We start from the raw sequence: 27,628 nt of genomic DNA, 5'->3' as shown, positions 1-27,628 counted from the left end.
TTAGAGTTTGCGGTCACTCTTCAGGTGGGTGGCTGCTTCTTGTTTAGCAAGTGGCTTTGCCGTAGTAGAATTGCATTTGCTGCACAGATCTCTTATTTCTAGGAGACTTTCTTCCACGGCTTTTGCAAACACGTCTGAGGAGGTTTCTTTACAGTCTTTAAAGCTTGAGATGCAGAATAATAGATGTTCTGGCTGAGGGTTATAACATACCCCATAACCATTGGGCACCACAGGCCCATAGCAGCAGAACATTTCCATAGTAGTTGGAACCTGGTTGCAGGGAGAAGGTAAGGAAGGAGTGACCTTTGATTAATCAGGGCACCTGAAATCAGCTGGTTAGGAATGAGGAAAAAGATAAACAAATGCTATCAGGGCACCTGAAATCAGCTGGTTAGGAATGAGGAAAAAGATAAACAAGTGCTACCAGTGCTGGAAATATGGTGAATCTCCCTTGTAGAATATCACTTCCTTCAGAAGTCCAGCCCTGGAGCTGACACTTGGAGGGTGAAAGCTGATCTCAGTATAGATTTGTTTGTTCTGTTTGTCACCGTTTGAGAAGTGCTATTATTTGCAGTGGATAGAATACATTTTTTTTCTCACTTTATATAGACCTTTAACAGCTATAAGCTTTGAAACTGATAGATAGGGAATTTTTAAGGCTGTGTATAATTCTGATACATAAAACTTCTTTAAGGTTTTCATTTCTTAAGTTTATGTTAAACTTGTAATGTGAAGATTGTAATCAATTACAGAAAGTATTGTATTGTAATTGTTCATTTCTAATAATAATTTATAATTGTGATGCTTTCAAACATATTTTAATGCTCTAGGTGCTATATTTCTATTACACCTCAGTTTAATCATGGCATAATACAAGAGTGAAACACCTTCTCCCACAGAAAATAAAAGAAATCTTTATGTTTCAGATTTTGTGTACATGGGCCTTCACAAATGACATTTGGCTTTTTAATGGTGTAGAACAAGCCATTAGTCCTGCTAATAGAGCCATAGAATTGTCAGATAAATTTGCTGTGCACCAGCCGAAGGCCATAAAGCTATTCAGAAGCACTCTTTGCTCATGGGCAGTTTCTTGGAGAATTTATGTAGTAGTATGTTGGTTACATTCACTCATGTTTGAAAGCCTACAAACGTTATGACAAGATCAAATTACTTATTAAGGTTTTATGCTGTAGCATGATATTGTAAGTCTCTTTTGTTGCATAGTTCCAATCTGTGCAGTTGGGTTAATGTTTCAGTAAATGAATTCCTACATAGACTTCTTCTTTCATTAGGACTGCTACTACATGCAAGGAAACATTTAATTTTTAGGCTGTGTGCTAGAAAGGTGTTTCCTTATTCAGAATATTAAACGTAGGAATTATTGACTCAGGCTATCTTAGTATAGTGGCATGTACCTGTAAATCTGTAAGTGTCTGTCAATGTCTAAAATGTCTGTAAATCTGAGATGCATGCCTGCACAGGTTCCAATCTTACTCTGAATAACTGAAGACTCTTGGAGATTTCAAATGCAGCTACTTTTAAGAGTAAAATCTCCTCATGGCTCTTGGCCTTTGTTTCTCAGAGTGGCAGCCTGTCTGGCTTGTGGGTGTACTGTCACTGGAGTAAAGAATTCCCACTAGAGCTGTCACCTTAGGGGAAGGAGGATAAGAAAGGGAACGGGAAGGTAAGTAGTTTGGAAAGTGAGGAAACACTGAGACCTCATGTGAATTTTGCTAAGTTTGTGTGCATTTCCAGAATTTCTGGGAAGGGCTTTGGGATGTTGCAAGGGAAGTGATAACTTCAGTTAGTATTTACTGTGCTGGTTTTGCAGAATGAAGCAAAACTGGGTTAAAAATCTGGAGCATTTTGCAGATTTTTTGACAGTTCTTGATAGTATCAGCTGCTTTTTTTTTTTTTTTTTTTTTTTCCACATTGTTCTCACTATGAGCTACAACAAGGTCTGGCAGAACACAAACTAGCCTTTGCTTAGCAAGACCAGTGAAAGGGAGAAACTCACCTGGCTGGTCGAGAGGATGAATCGATTGCTTGTCAAATATGTCTCATCTGTAAATATCTCTGGCAGTTCCTTGAAGTGTTCCCGTGCCACCTCTCTGAGCCCTAGCAGATGATTATCTATTGCCATTCCAGTTATAGCCTGTGTACAACATGATAAGACACCAGCATTTAATGAGTGTGGATACATTTTCTTGGCTGTTACTGCCATGTTTTCTGGTCAGAGTTGATGGACTCAGTTTACGTGATGTAATGCCTGTAATGTTCAGATATTACTCTGCATATGTACGTTGCTGATAATCAGTAACTAGAAATTCATATGGTGCTTTGAGATGTAAAAATTAGGAAGGAGATGGTCTTGAGATGTATTATGTGCTGATGTTATCTGGCATTCTTGGGTGTTCCTCATCTCTCGGAGCTGAATATCATGGACCGGGCTTCCAAAGCTGCTGAGGGGAGCATATGAGGATACCAGAAATCTCTAAGCGTGTTTGGAATGTCCTGTGCGTCACTTGGATAATATTTCAAGATATGAGGGTCCAAAACACCTCCAAATTGGAACAAATTAATCTTTCATTGCCTTGCTGCCTGTGTCTCACTTTGCCGGGTAAAGCATGTGTCATTCCATAGAATTTGGATCCAAAGATCTGGTAGATGTCTGCAATAGATTTAACACTGATCACAGAGTAACAGTGATCTATCACAGATCGACTAGCATACCCCACTTGAGAAGACTGGGGTTAGGGACACAGATGCCTTCTCAATTTAATTCACTGCCCAAATATCCCAATTCCCTCCCCCATTCCCTGTGCTGGCTTCATTGCAGAGCTGAATTATCTCAGGGGCAGCCAGTACTTTAGCCCTCGCTCTGAGACAATTGAAAACAGTAAGTGTAGGACAGCGTAGTTGGATGGTATCAAAATCCAGGTACCGTGAGTCTAGAATCAAATTAAACAGGGTTTAACAAAGGAGAATAATGTGCTTGACAAGCAAGAGACCTAGAGCAGTCTACTTGCCATCCTGCTCGCCTGTGTTTCTGCTCAACATCATCCCCAGTGCAGAACTAGCCAGGCTTGCTCCCAAACCCTGCTCCTGAATGTCCCAGGTTTCCTCTCCTTTCTCATGGTTACAGGTGAGGTGATCAGCAGCATGTGCAGGGGCTGAATATTAGCAGCAGAGACACACTGGTGGCCAGCTCGCCAGCCGGCAACAACTACTGCTGAGCCTGCAGTAAATCTTTCTGCCATGAGTTTGCTATGCTTGGGTCTCTCTACTCAATCAAGCTCCCTAATGCTATAGGCTTAAGGAATTTATTAGCTTTAAGATTTTTGCCCTGCTAGCAAATGTGATTGAAGATGGATAACAGGATCAAAAGTCAGTAGTGGGAGATGGGCAGAAAGGGTAGTTACACAGTTCTGTTTCTTTAGGAAACCAAATCAAAATTTATTCCAACCAGGCAGGAATTGCCTCAGATTAAAATGTGCATTTGAAATCCTTCAGTCTAGATTTATTCTAGCTGGTGAGAGCATTGATTATGAGGACTGAGCTGTAGCTTATCCCCAGTAACAGGCTGAAGTCATGTAGGAAGGGAACGCTGAACAAGGGACATTGTACTACACTGACAGCAGAACTGAAATCCCTGTGGCACAGGCCCCTTGTAATGAGGGAAACAAGCAACCTCAGAGAAGGCAGGACTTAAGAAAGAGCAAAAGCTTGGTTTTCCTCTTAAGGGGAGAATTAAAAAAAATAAAAATAAAAACACAAGTTTGATTTTCCTTTTAAGAGGATAATTATTTTAACCACTAATAAGTGCCTGAAGCAGGGGGGCAGGAGTGCATAATCTTGTTTGGCTTATTAAGGAGTAGGCACGCATTGGTAAAGGGGCTATTCATCAACCCAGATGGAGCAAGGATGCTTGCAAAAACGTAGCATACATCATGGTAGTGTTTACATTGTTTTTCCCATTGAGGGAAACTGACTTGATAATCAAAGGAAATATTTTGCTATCACACAAGATTTATAAGGCTGTTAGCAATGACATTTTTTGCTACATAGATCAATGTCATGTCTGAAGAGAGGCCGAGACAGGCTAACGAAATAAGCTGTGAGTCAATGCATAGGAAAAATCTGTGCTAAATTGAATTTTAGAGCTCCACATTTAAGATAGCAATGCTACTAGTAAGCCCTAACAAGGGGAAATAAAATCATTAAATTGCTTTTTGTTTTATGAAGTAGATTTTTTTTGTTTTTCTTAGGCACGATTACATTTCAGTCTGTTACACACAATTTAGTCAGACCATAGTCTTGCCCATGGTTTAAAGGCATAACAGTCACACTCTGATATTCTGAGAAAGAAAAGGGACCTTGGTGAGTAGAAATACCTGGAGACCTTTTTAAATTTAAAGATAAATGAATTTTCCAATAGCAATTTTAATATTTTCCCATGAGCTACATTGGAGGCTGAATTTTATAACAGTTTCTGAAATGACCTGGAGGGTGGATTTTATGGAAATTTTTCCTTTTTTTTTTTTTTTCCTAAGAGTTGTTGTACAGAAATTCCATTGGTTGTGACCTACTAGACCTACAGCATGTTGTGTTCATAGTGAGGTTACCCTGAGATGGTTCAGGCGAGGCAGTTGCCTCTGCTTTAGAGATGATGTGGAGTCTCAGCTTCTAAGATGCGGGTTCCCAGCACAAGGCTTGAAACATAAAAATGTTTTTCTTCCCTGTTTCTTTTGTTTCACAGTCTTAGGAACAAATCCTGCCTGAAAGCAACACTTCACCTCTCCAGTGCTCTGAGTATACCTTTAAAACCACCTCTCGAAGTGAATGATATTTTGACTATTATGAATATCTAAACATTGTTAAGCAGCGGTCTGAGGGAAAACCACAGGTAGCAAATTCATTTAACATAGCTGGTTATTAACATTTATTAATTTCATGAGTGGTTTGACTAAGTTGTTTGTAGAGTAAGTCTGTGCTTTGCCTTGGCATGGTGGGATGTAGAGCATTACCCAGCCTGAATTGTCTCATTTTTGATCAACAGAAAATGAGTTGTATTTGATAATGAGCTGATTTCTTCACTGGAGGGCATCACTACTTTTTATGAGACACTGCATTCAGGTCTTTAAAAGAGAACTTACTGTAATCATTCCTTCACTGTTAATGACCTTTATTAGAAATGGCACTTTGGAATACCAGAATACACTTTCCAGAATTCCAGTCCGTCTGAGGATCAGGTTCCAGATAGGGACCTCTCTCCACCAGGGAAGAGAAACATAAGAAAATGCATAAATGGTTAGTTTTAGGTGGGGGGGGGGGGGGGGGGGGGGAAGTTCCTGATGTCTTACAGCTGTCTTGAGCTTATCTGTAATGGTATAGCTTATGGGTCTAAACACCTGTATATTTGGGGGATCTGGGGTTTGCCGTTGGTGTTTTATTTCTCATGCATGCTAACGGCAGTTAATTTGGTTGCTTTTAAGACTTGCTTACTTCTCATCCTGATAAGGCTCTCAGCTGTCCACTTGCCCCTATTAGAATATCCCATTGCCACTTTTCTTGGTGATCTTTATGTTGATCACAGGGTGCACAGAATAAAGGCTTATTTCATCTGGCTACTGTTCTCTATTGCAAACCTTTCAACATTTATAAAAAATCCCTTTATTAAATTTAGATTGCAAGGTCTTTAAGGTGGAGGCCATTTTTGAATCATTAATTTGTACAACACCAAGCTTAGTGAAATCCTAATTTGTGGCTGAGACTCGTAATTATGACACAGATACAAACCATAAATGTTTCACAGACACATATTCCCTGTCAATGTGTTGAATGCAGAATATCATGTTCCATGACAGTTCTAGGTAAGAGAGCTAATGCCCAAGAGTAATGGTCTTGCCACTGAAGTCTAATGCAGGATTTTGTTATCTTGCTTTCCTGGAGGTTTTTCTTAAGGTGAGATTAGTCGAATATGGCTATTTGGAGGACGTTTGGGTCATGAGAAATTTTTGTTAGTGTGACATAGTAGATACTTTCTGATTTAGAGATGCCTAGGTTTTCTGGTGCTTAAATAGTTAATGATTGTATCTTCGCACTTCTCTTGAAAAAACTTAACTAGTTCTTATTCTGACAAAGCAGTATTTTACTTACCAGAACAGTGTAATTAGTCTGAGCTGCAATTGCATCCTTAAATCTCTGCATCTTCTCAGAATCCTGTTGGGGGTATGAAAATTTATGTGTCATTGAATAAACTCTCAGAGAAACCAGCAGCCAAACAGCAAGCACTCTCAAATGTCCTTTGCTCCTGGCTCAGGTGCAAGTACTCTTTATAAATGAAAAGCCACAGGGATTCAATGTCCTGATCAGCAATGGTGCGTGGCTGTGCAAGGGTTGAACGGGTTTATTGGTGGTGGTTTGTTTGAAGTCAAGGAAAGACTTGCAGTGCCTTTCATGGATTCATTCCATGGATTTGGGGCACGTAGATAGACTATTACTAATTGAATCACTCTGTTTGAAGTAGGGAAAATAATTGCCTAGTGTAATTCAGTGTTTTCAAAACAGCCAGGCAGTATACCTTCTCCAGAATGGTTTATCTAGACAATGACAGTGATACTAATGAAACCCATTACTGATATTTTACTAGCCAGTCAAAAAATTTCTCCCCTGTGTGAAAGGGCATCTAGAATTTTCCAAGACTGCTCTACCCTCCACAGATGCCTCACATTTCAGATTACAAGCTAGTAAATTTTGACTCCTGTCAAATGGCAGCTTTTTATATTAAGGGAGCTATCCTAAGAAGTGCTGCCCTGCTGTACATCAAGTCCAACACTGCAACTTTGGGAGACCCTGAAACAGCCAGAAATGACTGAGTCTCCAGATAAACAGGGAACCTTCAGCTCCTATGGACAATGAATAATCTTTTGAACAAAGAATTCATTTCAGAAGCAATTCAAGGCCACCATCAGGGACCTTCAAAGTACAGAGTCTGATATTTTTTCATAGGGCTAGAGCTAGGCCTTAGTTCCCTTACACAGATTAAATTACCAAATACGGTCTTTAAATCTGATTAATTTACAGCTATTCAGGCAATCTCTGCAGTGTCAGTTGCTACTTCTTTTATAGCAGGTGTCAAATGCATGAGTTATTTCTCCTGCTAGAGAATCCATCTGACTCAATCAATCTTTGGTGACTGTTCAAACTATATTTTGAAGATAATTTTTATTAGCATCAGATACAAAATTGGTTTTAATTTGATTTGGCTTAACAACAGTTAACAAATAATATTTCGGGGAGTTCAAGGCTACTTAAACCAAGTCATGCATCTCTTTGTCCAAAAAATAGAATTAACCCCTTCATATTCCAAGGCAATCTGTAGGCCTAAAGAAATCATCTTGGAATAGGGTTGTGTTACGTGAATTTTGTTTCTAATGATTCTGTGATAATAATAGATACAGTTTTGAGTTGAAAGATAAAGATGTTCACATCAAAACAAGTATTTCTAAAAGTCTGTGGGACAGAACAATCATAGATCAGTTTAAATATCCTTTGCATCTCTCAGTGGACAAGAAGCCAGGAAAACTCAGTGGGTTGATTTGCATTATGATTGCAGGTTTTGCAGGGGGAACAAAACCATTATTGTCCCTATTCAGTACTGCCAAGGCATGCAATATACAGTTTTGGGGACTGAGGCTGAGCTCACTCTGGTCATGCATGGCATTCTTCTGCTTGCTCAGGTGAAGCAGTACAGTTTAGGATGCTGTGAAAGGTGGGCATAATCTCAGATTTGGGTGGTAAAACAGTGAGAAATGCTGAAGCTTTGCGAGAGCTGCAGAAGTCAGTAACTGTTGAATAAGGAAGGTGGGAAGATATTGTTGGAGGGAGAAAGAAGGATCTGGCAAAGCAATGTAGTAGGAACAGGCTGGCTCCCCCTCAGAGTACAGTCAGCCTGCAGCAATGTGTGTTGGGGCTGAGTGCCCAAGTCTGGAGGGGAAGGTGTGAACAGATGACAGCAGCTTCTAATGAAACAATGATTAAGAACTGTGTTGTCAGACAGGATGCTGATAACAAATAACAACAGACTCTTCTTGACTGCTGTATGGTAGTCACTATTATGTGTAATAGTATGGTCATAATCTGCCTTTAATTACCCACTCAGTGTAGGGAATTACTTCAGGTTTCCTTTGAGTTATTATTTTAACATGGAACTTATTTGAGTCTTGTTCATCATGAGCTAAGTTCTGGGCATGGTAACCTTAAGGAGAATTGAAGGAGCAGTGAAGGAACAAAGCACTTCTCTGGGCAAATTTTCATCATCCTCTGGGGCAGTAAAGCTTGGTTAACAATATTTCATCAGTTTACATTCAATCTACAGCCCAGCAATACTTCTAGCAAAGCTATGCTAGATTCTAAAGAACAGCCATGTGGGCTGTTGCCACTGGAGTGGGCTTACTGTGCAAAATAATCTATATTGTGGCAGAGTTTTGCATCTAAAAGGCCACCTGGAAATTCCCTGTACAGCAGCGAAGTGCAGTGGGTGGAAGCGGCACACAAAGAGATGTTGAGGGAGGCTCTCCAGGGATGGCGGGCAGGACAGTGTGCAAAGCTGTTTGTGCAGCGATAGTCACAGCTCTCTCAGCTGTGCCTCTTTTCATCCCCATCTACTATGCACAGTACTTGTGCTTCTGGCAAACAGATGGTGGTGTCTCAAAGCAAGGCAATTTAATTTTTCTTTTTGCAGGATGATGTCAGGACAGTTTGGAGAATTGTTTTATTAGCTTGGTGAAGTTTTTTCACCATGAAAGTTCAGCCCCCTTGAGGATCCTATAAAACTAACCCTGTTTGGGAGAAACATGCCTTTGAAAACAAAAAGATCAGCCAGAATTTATCCACCTTATGCAGAAATCAAAGCATGTGAATTATACCACTTCACACACTGCAATCTGCAGCAGAGCTATCTACTGCAGGGGAACTGCCAGGCAACTCCCTTGGTGTGGCAGTATAATGATCCTGAACTTTGCATGCTCAGACTAGATCTCTCCAGGGAGCAGAATTTGGATCTGATGACAAATCATGCAGAAGACAGTGCTAAGTCTAAAATCCAATGTTTTTTTTCTTATAATGTCATGTTTAGGTGCCTCTGGATCTTTTGGATGCTTGAATAAAAATAAGAAAATATTTATATTTAGCTTAATGGTTGGTTTGCACAAAGAGCAAAATCCTGTAGGGCTTGCTACCCTGCCCTAGGCCTTTATGTTCTCAATTAACAGTTAAAAAGTGAGAGACTGGGGATCATGAATGCATTATTTGCTTAGTGTTTTGCCAAAGAAGGCAGAGGGGGCAAGACCAACATACCAATAGAGCTGTCTTGTTATCAGTCATTGCTTTTACAAAAGCAAATGCTTCCGAGGTAGCAGACCTGATGTTGTCGACTCTGCCCTCATCAAATCGGCGTATGGAAGCACTTTCATAGGTAGGGACAAGTCTCCTGTGGCATCTGGGAGAATGAAATAGAGAAAGACAGAGAATAATTATTTTCAAGGAGTCATAAAGACTAAAAGAAATATAGGCTTGGTATGTTTTATTGTTACAGCTATGATTTTATTTTTTGCATAGTTTTCATCTTAATGTGGATAGAATTCTGTAAGAAACTTAAAAAAGATGGATGCTTACTCCTTTCTAATATAAGGAGCTGCATACAGCTGTATACATTCTAGTTATGCATTGACGATAAAAAATGACTTGCTATGTAAAAACAAGGCTAGTAAAACTAAAATTTACTGAAAGAGCTCAAGAAATGTTTTATTTGTACTGCATAATAAAATAATTGTGTAATTAATCATTTACTTATGGGCTTGAAATATGTTTTATTTAAAATGAGAAAAAATGCACTCTGTGTGAGAATGAAGAATAGAAAATTAAAAGGGGAAAAGGGTGCTATTTGAGACTGTGAGCTGGAATGAAAACCCACATAGCAAACAGAACAGAGTGTGAAGAGTATTGTTTAATTTGAGTCCAGGTATACAGCTAGTATTCCTCACTTCAGGAGACCAGTTGAAGTGTGGGTCTCTGAACATAACTGTCCCTTAAGGTTTTTGTCGTGTACATGGGATTTATATCATGTCTGGGATCCAGATGAAAATCTCAGACCAGGTCATTGTTGGAGTTTGGTTAATGGAGTACACAAAATGGATGTTTATCAGATGTTAATGGAGTACACAAAATGTGTTAGGCATCTCTGGTTTTGACTAGGTAAAGACCACTTCAGGATTTAATTTGACATGATAAAGAATTATTTGTGTAATGGGCTGTTCTGCAGGAAACCATGCAACCAATCTCTAGCCTGGAGCATTAGCTGTTCTGACAATGTAGAAAGAAGCTTTTAACTTTGATAATACTATGGAAATCAGAGGATATTATCAAATCTTGGGATGCCTGTGAAGAAGGAAGAAGCGGTAGTTACTATCCTGTGTAGGAACTCTGATCTGATATGCTGCTGTAGTATTTTTCCTTGTGAATGCTTTTCCCTGCAGTACACGGGATGCGTATGTGGTGAGCTATGGGTTACTGCCACGGTTCATCCCAAGCTACCCGCAGTGGCAAGGGAGTGTTTCTGCTCCAGGGGCTTGGACTCCCTAACTGCTTCTGCTGCAGTGGGTGGCAGGGCTGTCTGCTGCTCCTTGCCACATCCCATCACCCTTTTCTCTGTGCCAAGCTGTGGGGAGGATACTAGCTGGGAATGGCATGCCAGGGACATGGGGATGAGACAGAGTAAGGAGAGGGAAAGGGAGCGAAGGAAAAGAGTACTCTGTCTCAGAACTGGGTGGCAATTTCTGTCTGACCTACAGTCATGTGGCAAGATCACTTATTTCCACACAGGAGGCATTTGTTTGGGTGCTGAGGAAAAACGGACCCTCTATAAAAAACAAATTGTGAATCTCCTCTTGTGCTACCTTATTGCTATGATTTGAATTAACCTTACCTGTAAAATGCCAGCTGAAGTGCTACTTGAATGTAGGCATCTGGGCTAATCTTTTGTTTCTTAATAAATTCCTTTCCATAGTTCTCAAACTTGTAGGCGATGAAGTCCAAATTTTTTACTATCCTGGAAAACAAGCAGAGGCAGTTACTGCAGGGAGAAGTGCAAGTATCTCATGCTCCATTTCCATTTGCAAATAAACCCCAGAGATCATTTCCTGCCTGTACCTGCTCAGAGGTGAGTGGGCTTCTGCTCTGCAGACAGTTCTGGCCTTTGGTAACTTGTTCCTAGTCAGTAAATTTTATTCATAGAGCTTCTAGACTAGGCTTGTTATCCTGCAGCCTTAAGATGATGGGTGGCACTCAGGTCATTCTGTCCATCTGAGTAAAACACCTTTTTTTTTAAAAAAAAAACCCAAACAAAACTCAAACACCACCCCACCCCCCCCAAAAAAAAAAAAACCAAACCAAACAAAACCAAAAACACACAAAACCACAATATCAAACCACCAAACTCCTGAAGCCTAAGCCAGGGCCTCCTTTGTTCTCAAATTGCTATAAGATTTACTAGTGTGAGAAATAGGTGGATTTAAATCCTGACGAAGGCTGTAAGCTCCTTGCAAGTTTCAATTTAGAGGACTACTACCTTTATTTAAAAACAAAAAGGAATTACTCTACATCCTGAATGTTTTCACACTCTTGTGTATGCTTCTAGCTACTTTGAGGTCTCATCTAATGCAATCACACTGGACATACTTACAGCTGATCATGCAGACAATGTGTTAATTCTCGACAGAGAGGTCCCAAGCCTGATTGTTGAGATGAAATAACTTGAAACAAAAAACCTCTCAGTGCCATCCCAACCCCCAAAGATCATGCAAACCTTTTACAGTCTGGAAACACAGTCAGAAGAACTAACCTTTGTAGGAGCAACATGGATGTAAACAAATTACATTCCTGAATTCAAATTGTTTATTCAAACCAGTTGTATTCCACTGTCCCGTATATGTATCACCATTGCCCTGGCTTCGGCTTTAGTCAGGTCGAACCCATAAAGTGCATCCATAAAACCAGAGGACCTGCACTGTTTGCATCCTGTGCAAATAGGACTCTACTGTTTTTCCAGTGGTTTTTATCTTTCCTAATATTTACATGGAAGGAAAACAATGGTAATGCAATTCCTGAATACAGTGAAGTAGCTCCAGCCCATAAGGGTGCCATCCTGCAAAGATGTTGAGATGCTAGGTATGCCTAAGCTTGGGAAGATGAGGAGGAGTGGGAGGTCAGGAAGAGCCCTCTAGGAGGAAACCCATGCCTGTATACAATGTGCTGGGCAGTTCCCAGCTTGCAGTCATTGCTGAGAAAAATGAGGAACCTGTTCTACCTTTGGAGTTTTTCTGCTGATGATGCCAAATGTGCCTGAATTTCAGGGGAACATTTCCATCTTAATCTCCGTGGAGCAGGAAGCTCGCTCACTGAATCAGCTCGGACTAATTTCTTGGAGCTTTCTTTCCTGTTAGTATGTGAGAGAAAAGTCATTAAGATCACAGGAATAATCTATTTGTTAAACGCTGCTTTTTTAGCAGGTAAATGACTAGTTTCCAACAGTTACATGTGTCTTAGTGGCCCTGTGCACCAGGGGGAATTTGCCACTGGCAGACGCTTCCCAGAGGCCAGAGTACAATAGCTATACTGAAAGGGGACTCACATGTGCTTGAGCAAATGTTCAGTGCACTGCACCAGTACGATACCATCAAAGGGGGAATGTTCACACACAGTACCGCAGACTCCGTCTCTTCCTACAACAAACTAAGCAAGGAAAAGAACAAGTGCAAGATATATAGTAAATAAATCATGTTCTGGGTAAGTTACCCATGATGGCAACAAAAGTTGTTATTCTCCTGTGGTTTTCTTACTGGTCACATCAGGAACTTCCTTGACTTAAAGATCAGTGGGTGACTTAGAGATTTATTGTGGGAGAGTTTCTTGTCCTGTGAATGGCATTGCATTGGATCCCTTTCATGCTGCTATTTTGGACTGAGTGCCGCAAGAATGTAAATTTTAGCATTTCCCATTAGATTCTGGAAATTGGATTTAGCATCTGCTTCATGGTAGAAAAAAACCTGTCACTGGAAAGATAGCCTAATCTCCTTCCACATTTGGGGGCAATGAAAATTCTGTATCTAGGAAGCCCCTTATGATCACATTTTGTTATAAATATCATATCAAAAGAGCAAGTTCATCCTTATTTAATATCTTTCTCATAGCTTGTTTTACTGTCCTGCTTCCTCTTTACCTTTTTTTGCAGCATTTCCTTCATTTCCCTCTTGTCTTCATTCCTGATTTCATTGCATACATATGGTATAACTGGTGACACTTAACCTGCTGCACTGTAGTTCTGTGATACCCCATGTAGCTGGTTACTTCTGCATCTCAAACAAAAAGATGCCTAGGACCAAGCTGCAACTTGTCTCACATGTTTTCCGGACTTTTTCCTCCACTTCTTTTGAAGTCTCTTTGGCTGGACTTCTCCCACTCAGCTCACTCTGCACATTTGTATCACGCATATGCATCCTGCCTCTCTGGTTCCCATAATGTTTTCACAGAGTAAGTGTGTGATGCAAAAAGTTTACCTGGACGTTTTCTGATGCTTTACTGCATAGTTGAAGAAGTATATGGAGAGAAAAAACAAGTCCAACTGTGAGAATGACTTCCTACTTAATCTGCATTTGCATGAAATAAAATGGGATCTTTTTTCCCTAAGAACTTCTCTTTGCCTTTGAACTACTTCTGGCCTGAATACATCTGGACAGATGAAGCTTTCCCTTATACTATGCAAAAGTATTTGCTTTCTTGCTACCTTCTGATAGTAAAGAAAAAGAAAATCTTTTTTATTCCTATCTGCTTGAAGCATCTCAACTAGTGGCCCTGCAAATAACAGAGGATTCTAACTAAAGACAAATAGTTTCTTCTTTAAAAACACAACACTGGAGTCTGCTAATAAAATAATATGCAGTGGCATAAATCAGGAATGACTACTGAAATGTATTTGCACTGGGTTAAGTCTATGCAAGTGAAACTAATTTAGTGGTTTCTCTTTTCATGTTGCTGTTTTTAGATATGGCAAGAGCAACAAGCATTGCACAAGCAATGCATCAGTAAGGGTTTTTTTCAATTTTTCATGAGGTGTCAACATTGTTGACAGCTGGAGATGAATACATTGCTTCAACCTGGGTCTATTGCAAAATGTGAAAATAACAGTATGGCACTTTCAAATATGACAATCAAAATTTTACCTGCATAGGTTTGTCATACCAACGATTGGCCCCGTTTTTATGGTAGCCTCCTCCGTGTAGCAGTTGCAGTGCCATGTTTGTATCATTGAGCTCCACCCCGCTTGGGCTGTCCAGGCACACCAGGCATATGCACCGTTCAATCATGTCGAGAGAGTCGCGGTTAGTAGAGTCTGGGGATAAAAGAATGAAATGTTCACATCCTCTTACCTCTAGTGCAGGACTGGCTGGGGAACCCTGCTGCCTTGGAGAGCATTGAAGATCTGACCCTGACTCTGTAATGAGCTGGTGTCTGCAGAGCTCTCTCAGCAGCAGAACGTCTCGGTGCAAGGAAATGTTACACCAAGGCATTCATTCGTGTGTTAACTTTTGCAATATCTCTGTGTATCTTTCATGTGATTCAATAATACCTACTTCCTTTTTCTGCCTTTCCCTGAAGTAATTGTATTACAAAATAGATCTATTTTACTCTTAAAGCCAGCAATGCTTACTTATTTTATGTATAACAGTTACAGAGAGGACAGGTAGAAAATAAAGAATTTTGGAACTCACGCTATTCCTGCAGTGCTGCAGTATTCTACTCTAGAACAGCAGGGCATATACTGTGCTTGTGCTATTCTCCCATTAAAACCCTTTTCTGGACAAGGAACAGCAGGGCCGATGTTTTTGTGTTCTTGTATTAATAAGCACATGTTTTTGCTAAAAGAACTCAAACATGCAAGAAATGCAAAAGGTGTCAAAAGGAGAAGAGGCAAATGGTAGCAGTGGCTGAGAAGGAAGAGGGGGAGCTGTGGCCTCTTGCAGGCTGCAGTAAGCGACTCTACTGCTGTCTGGTGGCTCCTGCAAGGGAGACTTGGCAGCCATGGGCCTGAGTGACAGGGGTGGCCAGCCTGGCTTCTTGGAGGCTGCGTGGGGAGCTGGTGGAGTGCAGTATGTTGTCCTCCCTTGCCCACAGAAGCAGAGTTCTAGGGAGGGCACCTGGTGTTCCTGCCAGCTCCTGCAAAGACTTGAGCCAAGAGATTGTAATTGATAGGGCAATCAGATAGGTTGAGCTTTCTGCCAGTTATCTGTGCAGCCCTACAACATGTGAGACACTGGTGTCCCTATGAACTGTCTTCAAATCATTCAGAAGCTTTATAAGGGAGAAGGCATGTCCCTGTCCTCTTGGCTGTAAAGGTCTTCTAGTATCTGACACTTGAAGGGCTGACTGTAATTGTGGTATTTATTCCATTGATTGTCTGGGTACATCAATGCAAAGGCTGAAAAGATCCTTGTGAAAGGAAGTTGCCCCATATACATCAGCTGCTGGTATTTGTGGACAGGCACCTTCAAGGGAAAACTGCTTGGTTAGTGATTTACAAACTGCTCACAGCTTGCTCAGCATTCTGCTTTATGTTGTCTGATAGGTTTATATACATTTCATTGTGACTGCTCCCCACACATCTTTGACAGATAGGAAGCTGTTATTCTGACATGCGGCTTCAGGGTATCTTGAGTCTAGGTATTAGAGTGAATAAAATTAAGCTCTGCTAGAAACAGAAAAGTAAGGGGGAAATGCCCTTACAGAAGGAAACAGACATGTCCAGAAAGCTGATCAAACACTGCAAAAATTATCATGTAACGCAGGCAATGAACTGCACAAGAACTCATGAACCATGACTTGGGATGGAAAATCAATATTTCCAGAAAGAGCTAAAGCAGAGGAGAAGTGTGAGAACAAGCCTAAAGCCCTGCAAGATGTTTTTTGTCCTCCTTCCTTTCTAATGCACACAATTGCATTGAATTGGCCAGTCAGCTTTTGGTTAGTTGGGGTTTTGTTTTAAAAAGGAAAATAGGAGAAGACAGTTCTGAATCAAATTCAGATATGGTATTCATGGGACAGCAGTCCCTATAGCAGTAAGAATTCACTTCCTGTACCAAGGAGAGTTAGTTCTTAGGAGAGATGGTTCTGCTGGTTGTTGCTGATTTGTCTTTTTTTTTCTTTAGGATGATGTAGATTTACAAAGATGATTTTGCTGCAGGTTTTGAGCTATTCACTGTTTTAATTAAAAGCATGACATGAAAATAAATGATAAGGTGTCTATCTCTGTGTTTAAGTATGGAATCTTTTTTTTTGTTGTTTTTTTCTTTTCTCCCCTGCTTAAAAAGAAAAGATGGGGAGGGGAAGCCTAAAGATAAGACTGGTACCACATAATAATGCTGTAATAGTAGCCAGGATTTGTGTATGTGTATTTATCTATAGAAAGTTATTATAAGCACAGATAAATTTGAATTAAAAAAGGGAAGATCTTCCTTGGGATGGTAATCATATTTTGAGACTATTGATGACTCTTGTATATTCCAGGGCATTGGTAAAACAGGAATATTTTCTGTAGCATTGCCATGGGGTGAGTGAGCACATGGCCGTGTGGTCCTTAGTTGCCAGCTGGGGTTAAACCATGACATGGGGATAAAGAGATGAGTTAACTTTTTTTCAGGAAGGGAAAAATGAATACACAAGTTATCTAAAATGGCAAAAAGAGGGCATTTACATCACTTTGCTTCAGGGTGGAATATATGAGGTGTGAAGTGATAGAGTTGACTAATCCCACACTTTTTTCATCCGTTTCAAAGTCAGGCATTTGAGTCCAGAGTCGAAGACAGCTAGATGCTGCCTGTTTTTATGAGAGAGGGAGAACTATCTCCAGATAATAATCGGTGTCCCCTTTCCTAGATGCTTACTTAAGATTCAGATGAATCAGCCCTGGTACTTTCTATTTTTCTCCATTGAAAAGAGAGAGTACACAGCTACATTCAATAGGTGTTTAACTTCCAGATGCCTTTGTTAGATGAGATGAAAAATGTCTGATAGTTGCCAAAAGCTAAGAGGATACTTAATTCGTATTGGTACAAAATGGATGTGAAGAAAGAGACGAATCACGAAATCTGATGTAATAGAATTTATGTCATGAAAACCGGAGAATGGAGTGAGAGCTATTTACATGGCGTAACACTTAAACATAGACAGCCAAAGGGTCAAGCCTATCTGCTGCTTCCCTGGTTACAGACATGTCAACGCTTACAGGTATTGAGTTTCCTCCTGCTAGAAAAATTCAGCAGTGAGGTCACACATTCAGCCCTATATTTGCTGTAATGTTCACTCTCAGCAAAGAAAGGCAATGATGGTGAGGAGGAAGATGATGAAGAAAGCTGGGATTGCTGCTGCTGACCTTTCATAAGGATCGTCCTGGCCTCTGCCCACTCTGTTCTTCCATCTGTTGTCAGCAGGCCAATTGGAGGCAGCATTTCCTCTTCGTTCTCTGCCATTTTGGCTATCTTTCGTAACTGAGTGAAAAGATCTCCCTCACTGAGACGACGGAAATTAATGACAACATCCAAAACAAAAAACTGCAAAAAAATGACAGGAGTCAGAAGAACAGTCACAGATGGGCTGGACCCTTACTGGTCCAACATTTTGCTTTCGCCTCGGTAGGTGCTGAGATGCTGAAGTCCCGCCTGGAGAGCCAGGCTTGCAGGCAATGGAGCACACAAAACCACTGGGGACTGTCCCCAGGCTCACCCCTCCTGTGTTTTTACACCAGTGTAATGCCAGTTGCTTTAGGGGACTTGTATTGTGTGTTGGGCTCAAATAAAAGATACGTTATTTGAATAAGCTTAAAAAAACCCTGAAGAGATAAAATCTGGAAGTACGTAAATAATTTCCATGGCATTACTTGTTTAAAAATAACCTGGAGAATCTAGAGAACTTCCCATTAAGGTGAAGAACAGGACTTCCTGGAAAAGGGACCACTGGGATCTACCCCTTCATTCCAAGGGGGCCTGCAGGCATGGCTCCAGTACTGCAAATAGTTAAGCTGGGCTGTAAGGTACTCTGCCCAGCCAATATACTTTGCTGCTTGACAGCATTTATTGGTTGGAGCAGATTCACTCTAATGCTTCAGTATTTCCGCCTGCACCTGTGCTAACTTCTTCAGGCATAGCTTAGTCCCCCCCTACATGGGATCGTGGTATATATGCTGTGTGTTTTGTGCCAATACTTGACTGTCAAGAGAAAAGCATTTCCAGCAAATGCACTCTAATGACATTTTTCTTTCTGTGGTTTCATCTCTGTTTAGTAAACATTTTTGTTTGAATGAGAAAGCAAATGAGTTCTGCCACATTCCTCCTTTCTGCATCACTGTACTTGGAACATAATGTGGGCCAAGGACAAAAATGCTGCAGAAGCATTTTTTGGGAATATTGACAGCGAATGCTTGGTAAGAAGTGAGCTCATACATAGCACGGTAATTGTGTTTCTGAACCATGATTAAATTAGGCTCTTCTTGAGTGAATTTAAGCAAACTAAGAAATACAGAAAGGAATTAAAAAAGAACGCTCATTTACCTGATTGTTACAAGCAACAATGATGTGCTCTGGTTCTGGCATTACACTGCTTTTCTGGGCCACAAGGGTGTCTTTGGTATGTCCTGGAAGACGATAGGAAGAAAAGAGTCCATAGTATTGCTTCATACAGAGAGGATGACCAGACAGCTGTCCACGAGCAAAATCAACAGGTAAAGCATGGCTGGAGAGAGAGAAGGAGAAAAACAAAGCCAGGGGAAAAGAGGGGAGAGAGAGACAGAAAGGAAAAGAAATCTAATCTGTCCTTTGTTCTGTTACAATTAGATCAGCTATAACACAAATTGAATAATAAAATGAGATTACGGTATAAGGGAAATAGATGAATTCCCATCCCAAAGTTAAATACATCATTGCTGGCATCTTCATGCATATTCATTAAGCAATTACATTATCATCTAGTGGAAATGGAAGGAATAGCAGGTCACAAGCAGCTTTGCAATGTGCGTGGGAAGCTTGCCTAGACGGGACCCTGGAAGCTTGCCAGGACGGAAGTCAGCAGAACAGCTGGAAAAGACATAGCACCTTGGAAAAAAGTACGGATGACATTCACTGCAAATCACAGTGGCCCAGCACTGTGCAGAGTGGTTAGAGAGTGTGTGAGGGCCTTGCCTGATGAACAGGAATGACTGGGGCAATACAGAGGGTGTTTCTGTTTTCCACGGAGCCTTGCTTGTGGGCTAGTCTTTACTTAGACCTATGGTCTGAAAACCTATTCCCTTTTTATTGGAAGGCCTGTGAAAACAACACTTCTTAAAAGGCTTTAGTGGCTAGGAAAAAAAAAAAAGTTATCACAGTTATGATTATGGATTGTAAAATATCCCACTGACACTGCAGCAGGAAATAATGATGCTGTTGCTCGAGAGAGGCTGCAAAGACCACAGGAGGAAGAAGATCTTGTGGTGCAGAGGTTTTCCCTCAGCAAAAGAGGACTAAGCTTCTAGCCTGCCAGAGTGGCAGGGGCAAAGAAGCACAGAAGGAGGGTTACTGTCGTACACCTGATCTGGGGTAACATTTTATGCTAGTTTATCATGTTTAACTGTCTCTTTAGAACTGTTGCAGTTCTAAACCAGGGATATTCACTTTAGTTCCTGGCTTTCAAACTCTCTGTATCACTTATTTCCTTGTACAGGTACTTAAATTTTTTTGTTCCTTATCAGCAAAAAAGGGTTATTAGTGTTCTTCTTCCACATTTTGCATAATGCAGAAATCTTTGTATATTTAACAGTGTTTTAAAAAGCATCTATGATGATTGAAAATAGCGGAATAACACTAGATTAGATTTAGATAAGACAATCAACCTGTAATTATAGCACTTAAGAAAGGGGTTATTAACTCTGATTGATGGCACCAGAAAATCTTGTACTGATTTAGGAGATGTCTGTGTTAAGATTTTGTAACTCTTTTATGTGAGCAAGTTAGGCTTTGTTTGAAATGGTTAGTCCTGGCAGCTGCATGGAATATATGCATATTTAAAACTAAACTCCTGTGTCTGGGCTGGAATATTGTGCATCTGCATATGGGATGATTCAAGAGAAGCTAACAGTACGCTCGCTGGTAGAAGTCCTTAACAGCAACAAGGAACTGAAAATGTTACAATTATTGTGTCCTCATAATTATACACGAGGGGTGATAAGCAAACAGTAATAACAATGTGAGGACACAGTAGTGAGGATTTAAATGATTATTGATTTAAGGCAAGTAAATCTGATCACAGGAGTCTTTGGATCTAGAGTAGTGAGGTCAAAATAAGAAGAATTTAAATTATGTTTGAACAACGTGGTTTCTTTATCTTATCTCAGATGCTGTCACATAAAGATGCAACAAACTGCATTAGTATGCAATAGTGCTTCACAGCATGCCAGTACTGGTGTATGCAGCTGCATGGCATATCTTGGACAAAAGCCCTTGTTCTTAAGTACCTCTTCCATACTTTCTGAGTAGCTGTCAGACTTTTGAAGTGAAAAATCAAATTGCCTCTTCCTCTTTCTTTTACCTAATTCATAGATGATAGAAACTTGTTCCGATAAGGACTTCGCCTTCCTCACCCAAATGGTCAAACCATATCACATAGGCTTTTTGGATTTCCAGACAGGAAAATGACCCTTCCCTACTATGGTGCAGTGTCTTCTGTGCTTGGCTCTCCACTGTTTCTATTCTTTGGGGAGCAATGATTTCATCAGTAAACTTGAAACATACTAGGTGAGGTTAAGTGCTATGTAAAAAGCTTCTATGAGCTTAAATAATCATACATGACTTAAAGAATCATGGATTGTCCCTGTGTTTATACACAGAAAGTAACAATGGCATAAATACCTTCTTATTTTTACTAGCTACTGAACTTCCTCCTCCTGGTGGGATGTGTTATTTCTTTTTTTAGGGGGAGGGAGGTGGAGGGGCTGATGTTGTAAATGGCGGGTGCAGTACATGGAGAGGGTGCAGAACCCTGGCAGGTGTCCGGTGCCAGGGAAGGTGTGCAGGCTGTGTAACTGCAGTGCTGCTGCTCTTTGGGTCTGGGGAGCACAGCCTTCCTGGTGTGCTCTCAATACTCTGTTAGGCAGATCACGTGTGTCCTTTGGGCTGCACTGTGCATGCAACAGTGATGACTACCGGGCATCAAAACGGATCCTTCTCCAACCTGTTAGATTGCAGTAATAAAGCAGAGAGTGTATTAAAAAATTGCTGAAGCACTTGCCCTGAAGCATGCTGGAGCCCCAGCCCTTCCAAATGGTGGAGAGGTGCAATGCAGCCTGACTTTGGGCATGTTAGAGCACCCTTGAATCAAAAAGCCCTGTGGACATTCAAGCAGCAGCTCTCCTTCCAAGCTACTTACATGTCCAGTAAAGCTTTATAGTCTTGAACTCCTGAAATGAGATTGGCGGCAAACCTGCAAGTAGCAGATAGAAATGACATCAGTCTTTTGTCATTTGGCAACACTGTGCTGTTTGTGAGAGACAGAGGGGAGCCTGAATGACTGATGACTGATAAGGAAAGTCATCTGGATTGGCAAGAAGAGCCCCTTGCCCCCACCCAAAACCTAAACTAATTCATGTCAAGAGAAATAAGAAATCCTAGAGATGGTCCCTTCAAATGGTTAAACAGACTACCACAAGAGGAAGCCTGAAAGCATTTATTTAGAGAATGGGAGCAGAGGCTGAATATTTAATAGAATCCTTAACATGGGTTTCAATATCAATACTCATAAGCTGTCCAATTTCTTAGAGTACTTCCTGTCCTAAGCAGATATCCTTTCTGCAGAGCTGCGGACAGGTGTATTATTTCCTGACACCGCTCATTTGCACTGTGTCTGAATGGGAGGCTCCGAGAAAAATATTTCCTTGTTAAAGCACGTGCATTAGAAAATGCAAAGTGGAGGTTTTTCGAAAGCTGTGTGCACGATAAATGTGTTACAGTTATGTTTAAAGTAAAGTAAAAAGATACATGGGCTGTCTATGCAATACGTTAAAATAACACATATTGGCTTGAAAGTTCTGGCTGTTTTATAATATAAATTCACATGTAGTTAATTCTTGCAGAAACGAGCAGCTAAAGAGTGCTAAAAGCAAAGGTGAAAATTGCACTATATAAGGGTATATTTGATCTGGTTTACTGTTTTAAAAGGAGACAGTGTTTTGGCAAAGGCTGAAGAATAGAATCCTGTTTAAAGGTGTCTGGGGAGGTATATTCTGTTCTTGCCTACTTGCTTGCCTTTTCATTTTTTAAATTATTGTAAATGCCCACAACAGCTCAAAGGAGAAAGGTCACTTCAGGGCTGGGAAGGATGGGCCTGAAGGAAGCAGTGTTCTTGGGAAGGAATTAATTCTGAATTATTATTCTTAGATCCCCTGTGTTTCTAGTGCCCTTTTGGACACTTGAGTGGGACAATTTGATGCCAGCACGGCCTTTTCTGTTTGCAGGGTGGCTACAAGTCGTAGTGATGGCATGTTAAAGATTGTTTTCCTTTAAACAATATGTCAGAAATCAGTATTTCTTTTTTACATCACAAAATGTTTTACATGAATTGTGCAATGAAAAGCTTTGCAAATATTCCTTTAAAAATTATAAATGCCATGGCATTTTTTTTCATGCAGCAAGTGTAATAGTAATGACACTTTCATTTCTGAATATCAGTATAAGTAACCCCAAAAACACTGTCCTCAGTCAGCAGACCTAGTAGGAAATAATTTCATGATTACAGCTTTTATTGTTTAATGAAAGTTGATTGGTTTTTTGCAAAAGCAGTACATTTAAAATATCCTTTAATTTAGCAAAAGCTGCAAAGCCGTAGTACATTACCTCAGCTGGTCATTTACGTCCTTGAAATACTGACGAGCAAAGATAATAGCGGGGCTGGAATTGACTGGAAGAGCTAGCCGGTTGTTGAGGTACATGTCATCCAGCCAGTAGTTAAACACCTAAGGGAAGGGGACATGAAGTCTTAAAGCTATGAACAACATGCAAAAAGGCAGTCTGGGGGTGAGGGGAGAGCACTTGGTGCTCCTGGTGTCAGGCATGGGCTCTGATTAAAGGAGCTGCTGAGCATTTTCAGTCTGGGCTCTGTGACCTCAGCTCAGCTGAAATCAGCCGCAATTCCGTAAATCTATTTTTCAATCAATGGCAATTTACAGTGTGTTCCATTAAAAAGTAAACAAGCTCCATATTGTGGTGGCTTGGGTATTTCGTCGTTTGCTTCTCTCTCTAAAACAAAAAAATAAACGTTTGAGTACAACATGCTAACTGCTGAATCTTGAATAGTGATTGGGATGTATTTAAGAGAGGGGCAGAATTCTACTAGCTATGGCCTTCCTCAGGGGGCCTCAGATAGTTGGCACTGATGCCAAGGTGCTCTGTTGTTAGCCATCAGATACTGTCCTGTAGCAAGACAGAGTGGGTAAAGAATTTCCTGAGCCTAATGGTTTGGTCCTCCAGATACTGGCATATGGGTAGGACCCCTGGAGAATTCTCTCTGTGTCCACTGACACAAATGCAGATTACTGATGCTTGACCGAGACAGACACAGATATTAAATTTCTAACTGGTTTTATTGGAAACAGAGATGTATGGTAACCACATTCCTTTACATCTGAGCAGAGTTTGGAGAATCTTTTGGAAAATGGAGGCTTTCATAAAAAGATCAAATGGTCTTTCTGAGTTTAGTGGGCATGCTTTGCATATAGTAACTATAAACAACAACAAAATTATGCAAAAATAATTACGAATGCATGCATCAGTTGAAAAAGTTCTCCTCTGAGATATTTCATTGCTGCTAGAACAGATGCTTCCCCCACAGTCTCTGGAGTCTTCAGGAGAACAGGCTAGAGCTGTACTCCTGGCAAGTTAAATTCCAAATAAAAACGTTCATTGTTTGTCTTAAGAATCATGTATTCAATTCTAATAATCAGTATTTAAAGTTGAGACATTTCAGAAACCGCTTATACATCCTTCCTGTGTAATTTTCATGCTATAAGTGGTTAAATGAACAGTTGTCTCCTGGAACAGTATTATTTGGTATCAGAAACACTATTTAAGCGATGGTTAATTTAGCCACCAAACCCATCAAGTTCTATGATCAGAATAACAAAATGAGATTGGGCAGCATTTAGTGAAGCTCTCAGACTGTGGCAACAAGTAGTTCAGAAATTAAGCACTGCTTTTAAAATAAAAGAACTGCCAGTACTGTAGTCTTTTTTTCTGACTATAGCAGCAATTTGATGGAGTTTTCTTGAGGGTCACACAACTGAAAGGTTAAGGGACAAGGACACTTGACCGACATCAACCTGCATGATTTCACTGAATCCATGAAACTATTCAGTGTCTCTCTTCCTTGCTGGGATGGAAGGACTTCAATAAAATCAGTGTTTCTAGTTTTCAGCTGTCATATTCTAACACGGTTAATGCAGGCAGGATGAACTGTGACTTTGTGGAATGATAAAATCTATCTTATCTACGGCTGACTTAATTTTCCTGTCTTGGGAAGCAGAAAGCTGGACTTTTTAAAAGGCTGAGGTCTCAGTGTCTTCTATGTGATAGATATTTATATGTATGTATCGGTGTGTGTTCGTGTGCATATTCAGCAAAGTAAATACTTCAGAGTAACTACATTGGTATGGTGTTATAATGACTGGCAAATAATAGTTTAATTTAAAAAAAGAAATTCCTATCCTGAAGTATTCCATTCCAGAATAATTTGACTGGATCAGAGCTTTGGCTAGATATTTTATAGAGATTCCATAGCTCTATCAGAAAGCATTTTCATTTTAATAAAAACTCTAAATCCTGTGATTAAAGGGAAAGCAAGAAATTATCTCCAAAAAGGATGTAATATAGTGCTTCCTACAGGTAGGGCTGACACCTGCATGTGTGCACCTAAGGTGCATGAATTCCCTCATTTATGTCAACAAACGATCTGAAAACATAACCAGGACATGGATTTTGACATCATTTGAAAATTCTAGCCTATTATGTCTGAAATATTAATTCCCTTTGGTAGAATCTGATGTGATCCCTTTTTGCATTAACCCATGGAAAGAAAGAGGTGATCACATATAGAACATCACAGTTTGTAAATGAGAATCATCCAACACAGCAATTATTTTTCTTATCTGCATTCTCTTACCCAGTTTGTTGTCTTTTCCCTTCTTTCCTCGAGGATTTGCTGCAAGGATTCCCCTAGGCCTCCTGCAATTCCAAACTCCTCCACGATGGTCTTGGTCTTTCTAAATTGCTCCTCTGGCACCAGGTGTTTCATGCACTGTAGGTACATGTGTAAGGTCTGTTGCAGTGGTGGGACTGGAAGTTTCGGCACTGCCTAATCATTTAAAAAAAAAAAAAAAAGAGATTAGCAAGTAATTCTACTTGTTCCCAAACTGGCCTCTTTTTTTTCTTTTTTTTTTCCTTCTGTAGCTGATTAGTGTATTGCATATCTTTTTTTTTTTTTTTTTATCCACTTATTCTGTTTTAGCAGTTGAGACGCCTGATTACTGCAAATGCAATTGTGTGACTTCAGTGGAGTATCATTATGTCTTAAAGTGCCTGGATTTTAGGACACAGTATGCAGTTGTATGAGATACTGAAGCAGTGTTACCTTTCCAGCAGCTCTATTTGTAGGCCTTTGGCCAATGAGGATTTCAAATGGATAGGCCAAGAAACTAGTGGAAAACTGGAGACTATTCCCTGGTAAAAATTCTAGAAACCCTAGGACAAACAGGCAAATGGGCATGATGCGAGCATATAGTCTGAGCTAGACTCTAGGAAATCTTCAAGTACATTAGAGCATAATAAAATAATGCATTAAGAGAAGGCATTTCATTAGTAAAGAAGTGCATTTAGCTTGTGATCAGTAAAACAGTGGGTTAATACTTGTCTGACTGGTAATATGACTGGTTATAACATTGCAGAAATAAAAAATGTACAGGTCTACCTGTTTATTAGCACTGACTACATACAATCCTCAATAAACCTGTGTTTTACCCTGCCAAACCTCTGCTGTCAGCCAATCTGGAACCCTCCTAGGCAGCTGGATAAAACGTTTCTGTTTATACTTGCTTTATCCTTAACGGGTTTGGAGCAGAAAACCAATAGTATCTGGGAAGAAAACAATCTCATACTGTCCATGCAATTAAGCTTCCTTTGTTTTTTAATGTAGAAATAACCATGTGAAGTGTAATTAGTAATTTAAAAGCCAGAGGAATTATGGGGGCAATGGGAAAATCAAGCAAAGAGGTAATCCATGAAAGACTAGGAAATTACAAGAGGCTGTGATGCTCAGGGAGGTGGATGTGTCTCCCAGTCGAGCAATGGTCATCTAATTCAGCTGTGCTTGTCCATTAGTGGTTAGTGTAGACCATAAACTTTTGGGGCGTGTATTTCTCTAATTTGATTTTTGCCTGTCTCCTAAAACAGGTAAAGTTCAGGGGTTTTTTACTACCTCTTGATGTAATAGACATTCATTTTCATAGGATCGCAGGACCATAGCATGATCTCAGTTGGAAGAGATGTCTGGCAGTCACCTAGTCCCACCTGTTGCTCAGAGCAAGGCTAGCTGCAAACTTCTTTGCTAGTGCATGCAAGGGGGGAGGGGATGGAGGAAGTGCTCTGAACAGAAGGTAGGGACTGGGTGTCCTCTGAGCTCAAATAAGAGCTCTGCCTTTTGATGTCCGCAGAGCAGTCAGTGCTGCATTATGTTTCCCTATCTAGAAACTGAAGATTTCAGATACTCATAAAAAGTGTCATAGGATTAACTGTTGTTAATGGAAATGCAAAGCCAATTTAGCCTGTAGTGCACCCTGGATCTCAGAAACGAAAGAATGGTAATGCTACAGTTTCAATCTATATTTAGTCAGGCCTTATGTCTTCTGTCATTGATTCCTTGGCCAGTGGAAATAGAAGTGCCAAATAGTATTTCTTTTTGATACCTGGCATTGGCCCTGTCTTTCTGGGTAAGTTAGTGTACAGTTCATGACTTTGCTTAGGAAAAAACCTTTAAGCCCAAGGGGTTGACTGCTTATAGGCATACACATCCGGCATCTTTTAAACAAGCTTGAAAATGAATCATGTGTGATAGTTTGATAGTTCTGTACTATTAAGAAATAATTACATGCCATCTCTGACTGTGTAGTAATGCCTCTGCTGTTAACAATATTTCACTTACTGGAATTCTTCAGGATGTTGGGAGGAAAAGTGTATTTGGAAATGAGAAACAGTAGATCAAAGTTCCTGATCCTGCTGCAGGATGACTAGTGTTCCCCGAAATGAAGAAATCAGCTCTGGAACACGGCTTGGTTTACAATTATTATATTAATTTACATTAGTTTACAGCATTAAAAGCTGTTAAGTCATCTATATTCAACCTTTTTTTTTTTCTCTTTGTTTTCCTAGAAACAGTCACTTACTGTCTCATCTTTACTGCATGTATCTTTCTCTTTCTTCTGCATGTTTTTTTCTAGGGCAGACAT

At 40.2% G+C, this 27,628-nt stretch overlaps 1 protein-coding gene across 1 annotated transcript; it reads right to left on the bottom strand.

Moving 5' to 3' along the window:
• On the bottom strand, positions 1-27,628 carry CHAT (choline O-acetyltransferase). The gene is made up of 14 exons (XM_009949803.2): positions 27,566-27,628; positions 25,291-25,482; positions 22,971-23,089; positions 21,508-21,561; positions 18,660-18,840; positions 17,486-17,663; positions 14,280-14,449; positions 12,692-12,792; positions 12,368-12,496; positions 10,988-11,110; positions 9,361-9,502; positions 6,160-6,222; positions 2,018-2,155; positions 1-270 (listed from the first exon to the last, which is right to left on the bottom strand). Exons 1-14 carry the CDS (start codon positions 27,626-27,628, stop codon positions 1-3), a joined length of 1,923 nt encoding a protein of 640 aa, XP_009948105.1.

Source organism: Leptosomus discolor, chromosome 6 (genome assembly GCF_034619465.1).
Source record: "Leptosomus discolor isolate bLepDis1 chromosome 6, bLepDis1.hap2, whole genome shotgun sequence".
Lineage (NCBI taxonomy): Eukaryota > Metazoa > Chordata > Aves > Leptosomiformes > Leptosomidae > Leptosomus > Leptosomus discolor.
This window is presented reverse-complemented; position numbering and strand designations above follow the sequence as displayed.

What these genes read in the sequence shown, in the direction of transcription:
- CHAT (XM_009949803.2), bottom strand. Translation starts at nt 27,628, where the DNA reads ATGTCTGCCCTAGAAAAAAACATGCAGAAGAAAGAGAAAGATACATGC. An exon ending in GAACATTTGCTCAAGCACAT is followed by an intron (nt 12,497 to 12,691) that starts GTGAGTCCCCTT and finishes ACATACTAACAG; the next exon opens with GAAAGAAAGCTCCAAGAAAT. An exon ending in TCAGCAGAAAAACTCCAAAG is followed by an intron (nt 11,111 to 12,367) that starts GTAGAACAGGTT and finishes CTTGTTTTCCAG; the next exon opens with GATAGTAAAAAATTTGGACT.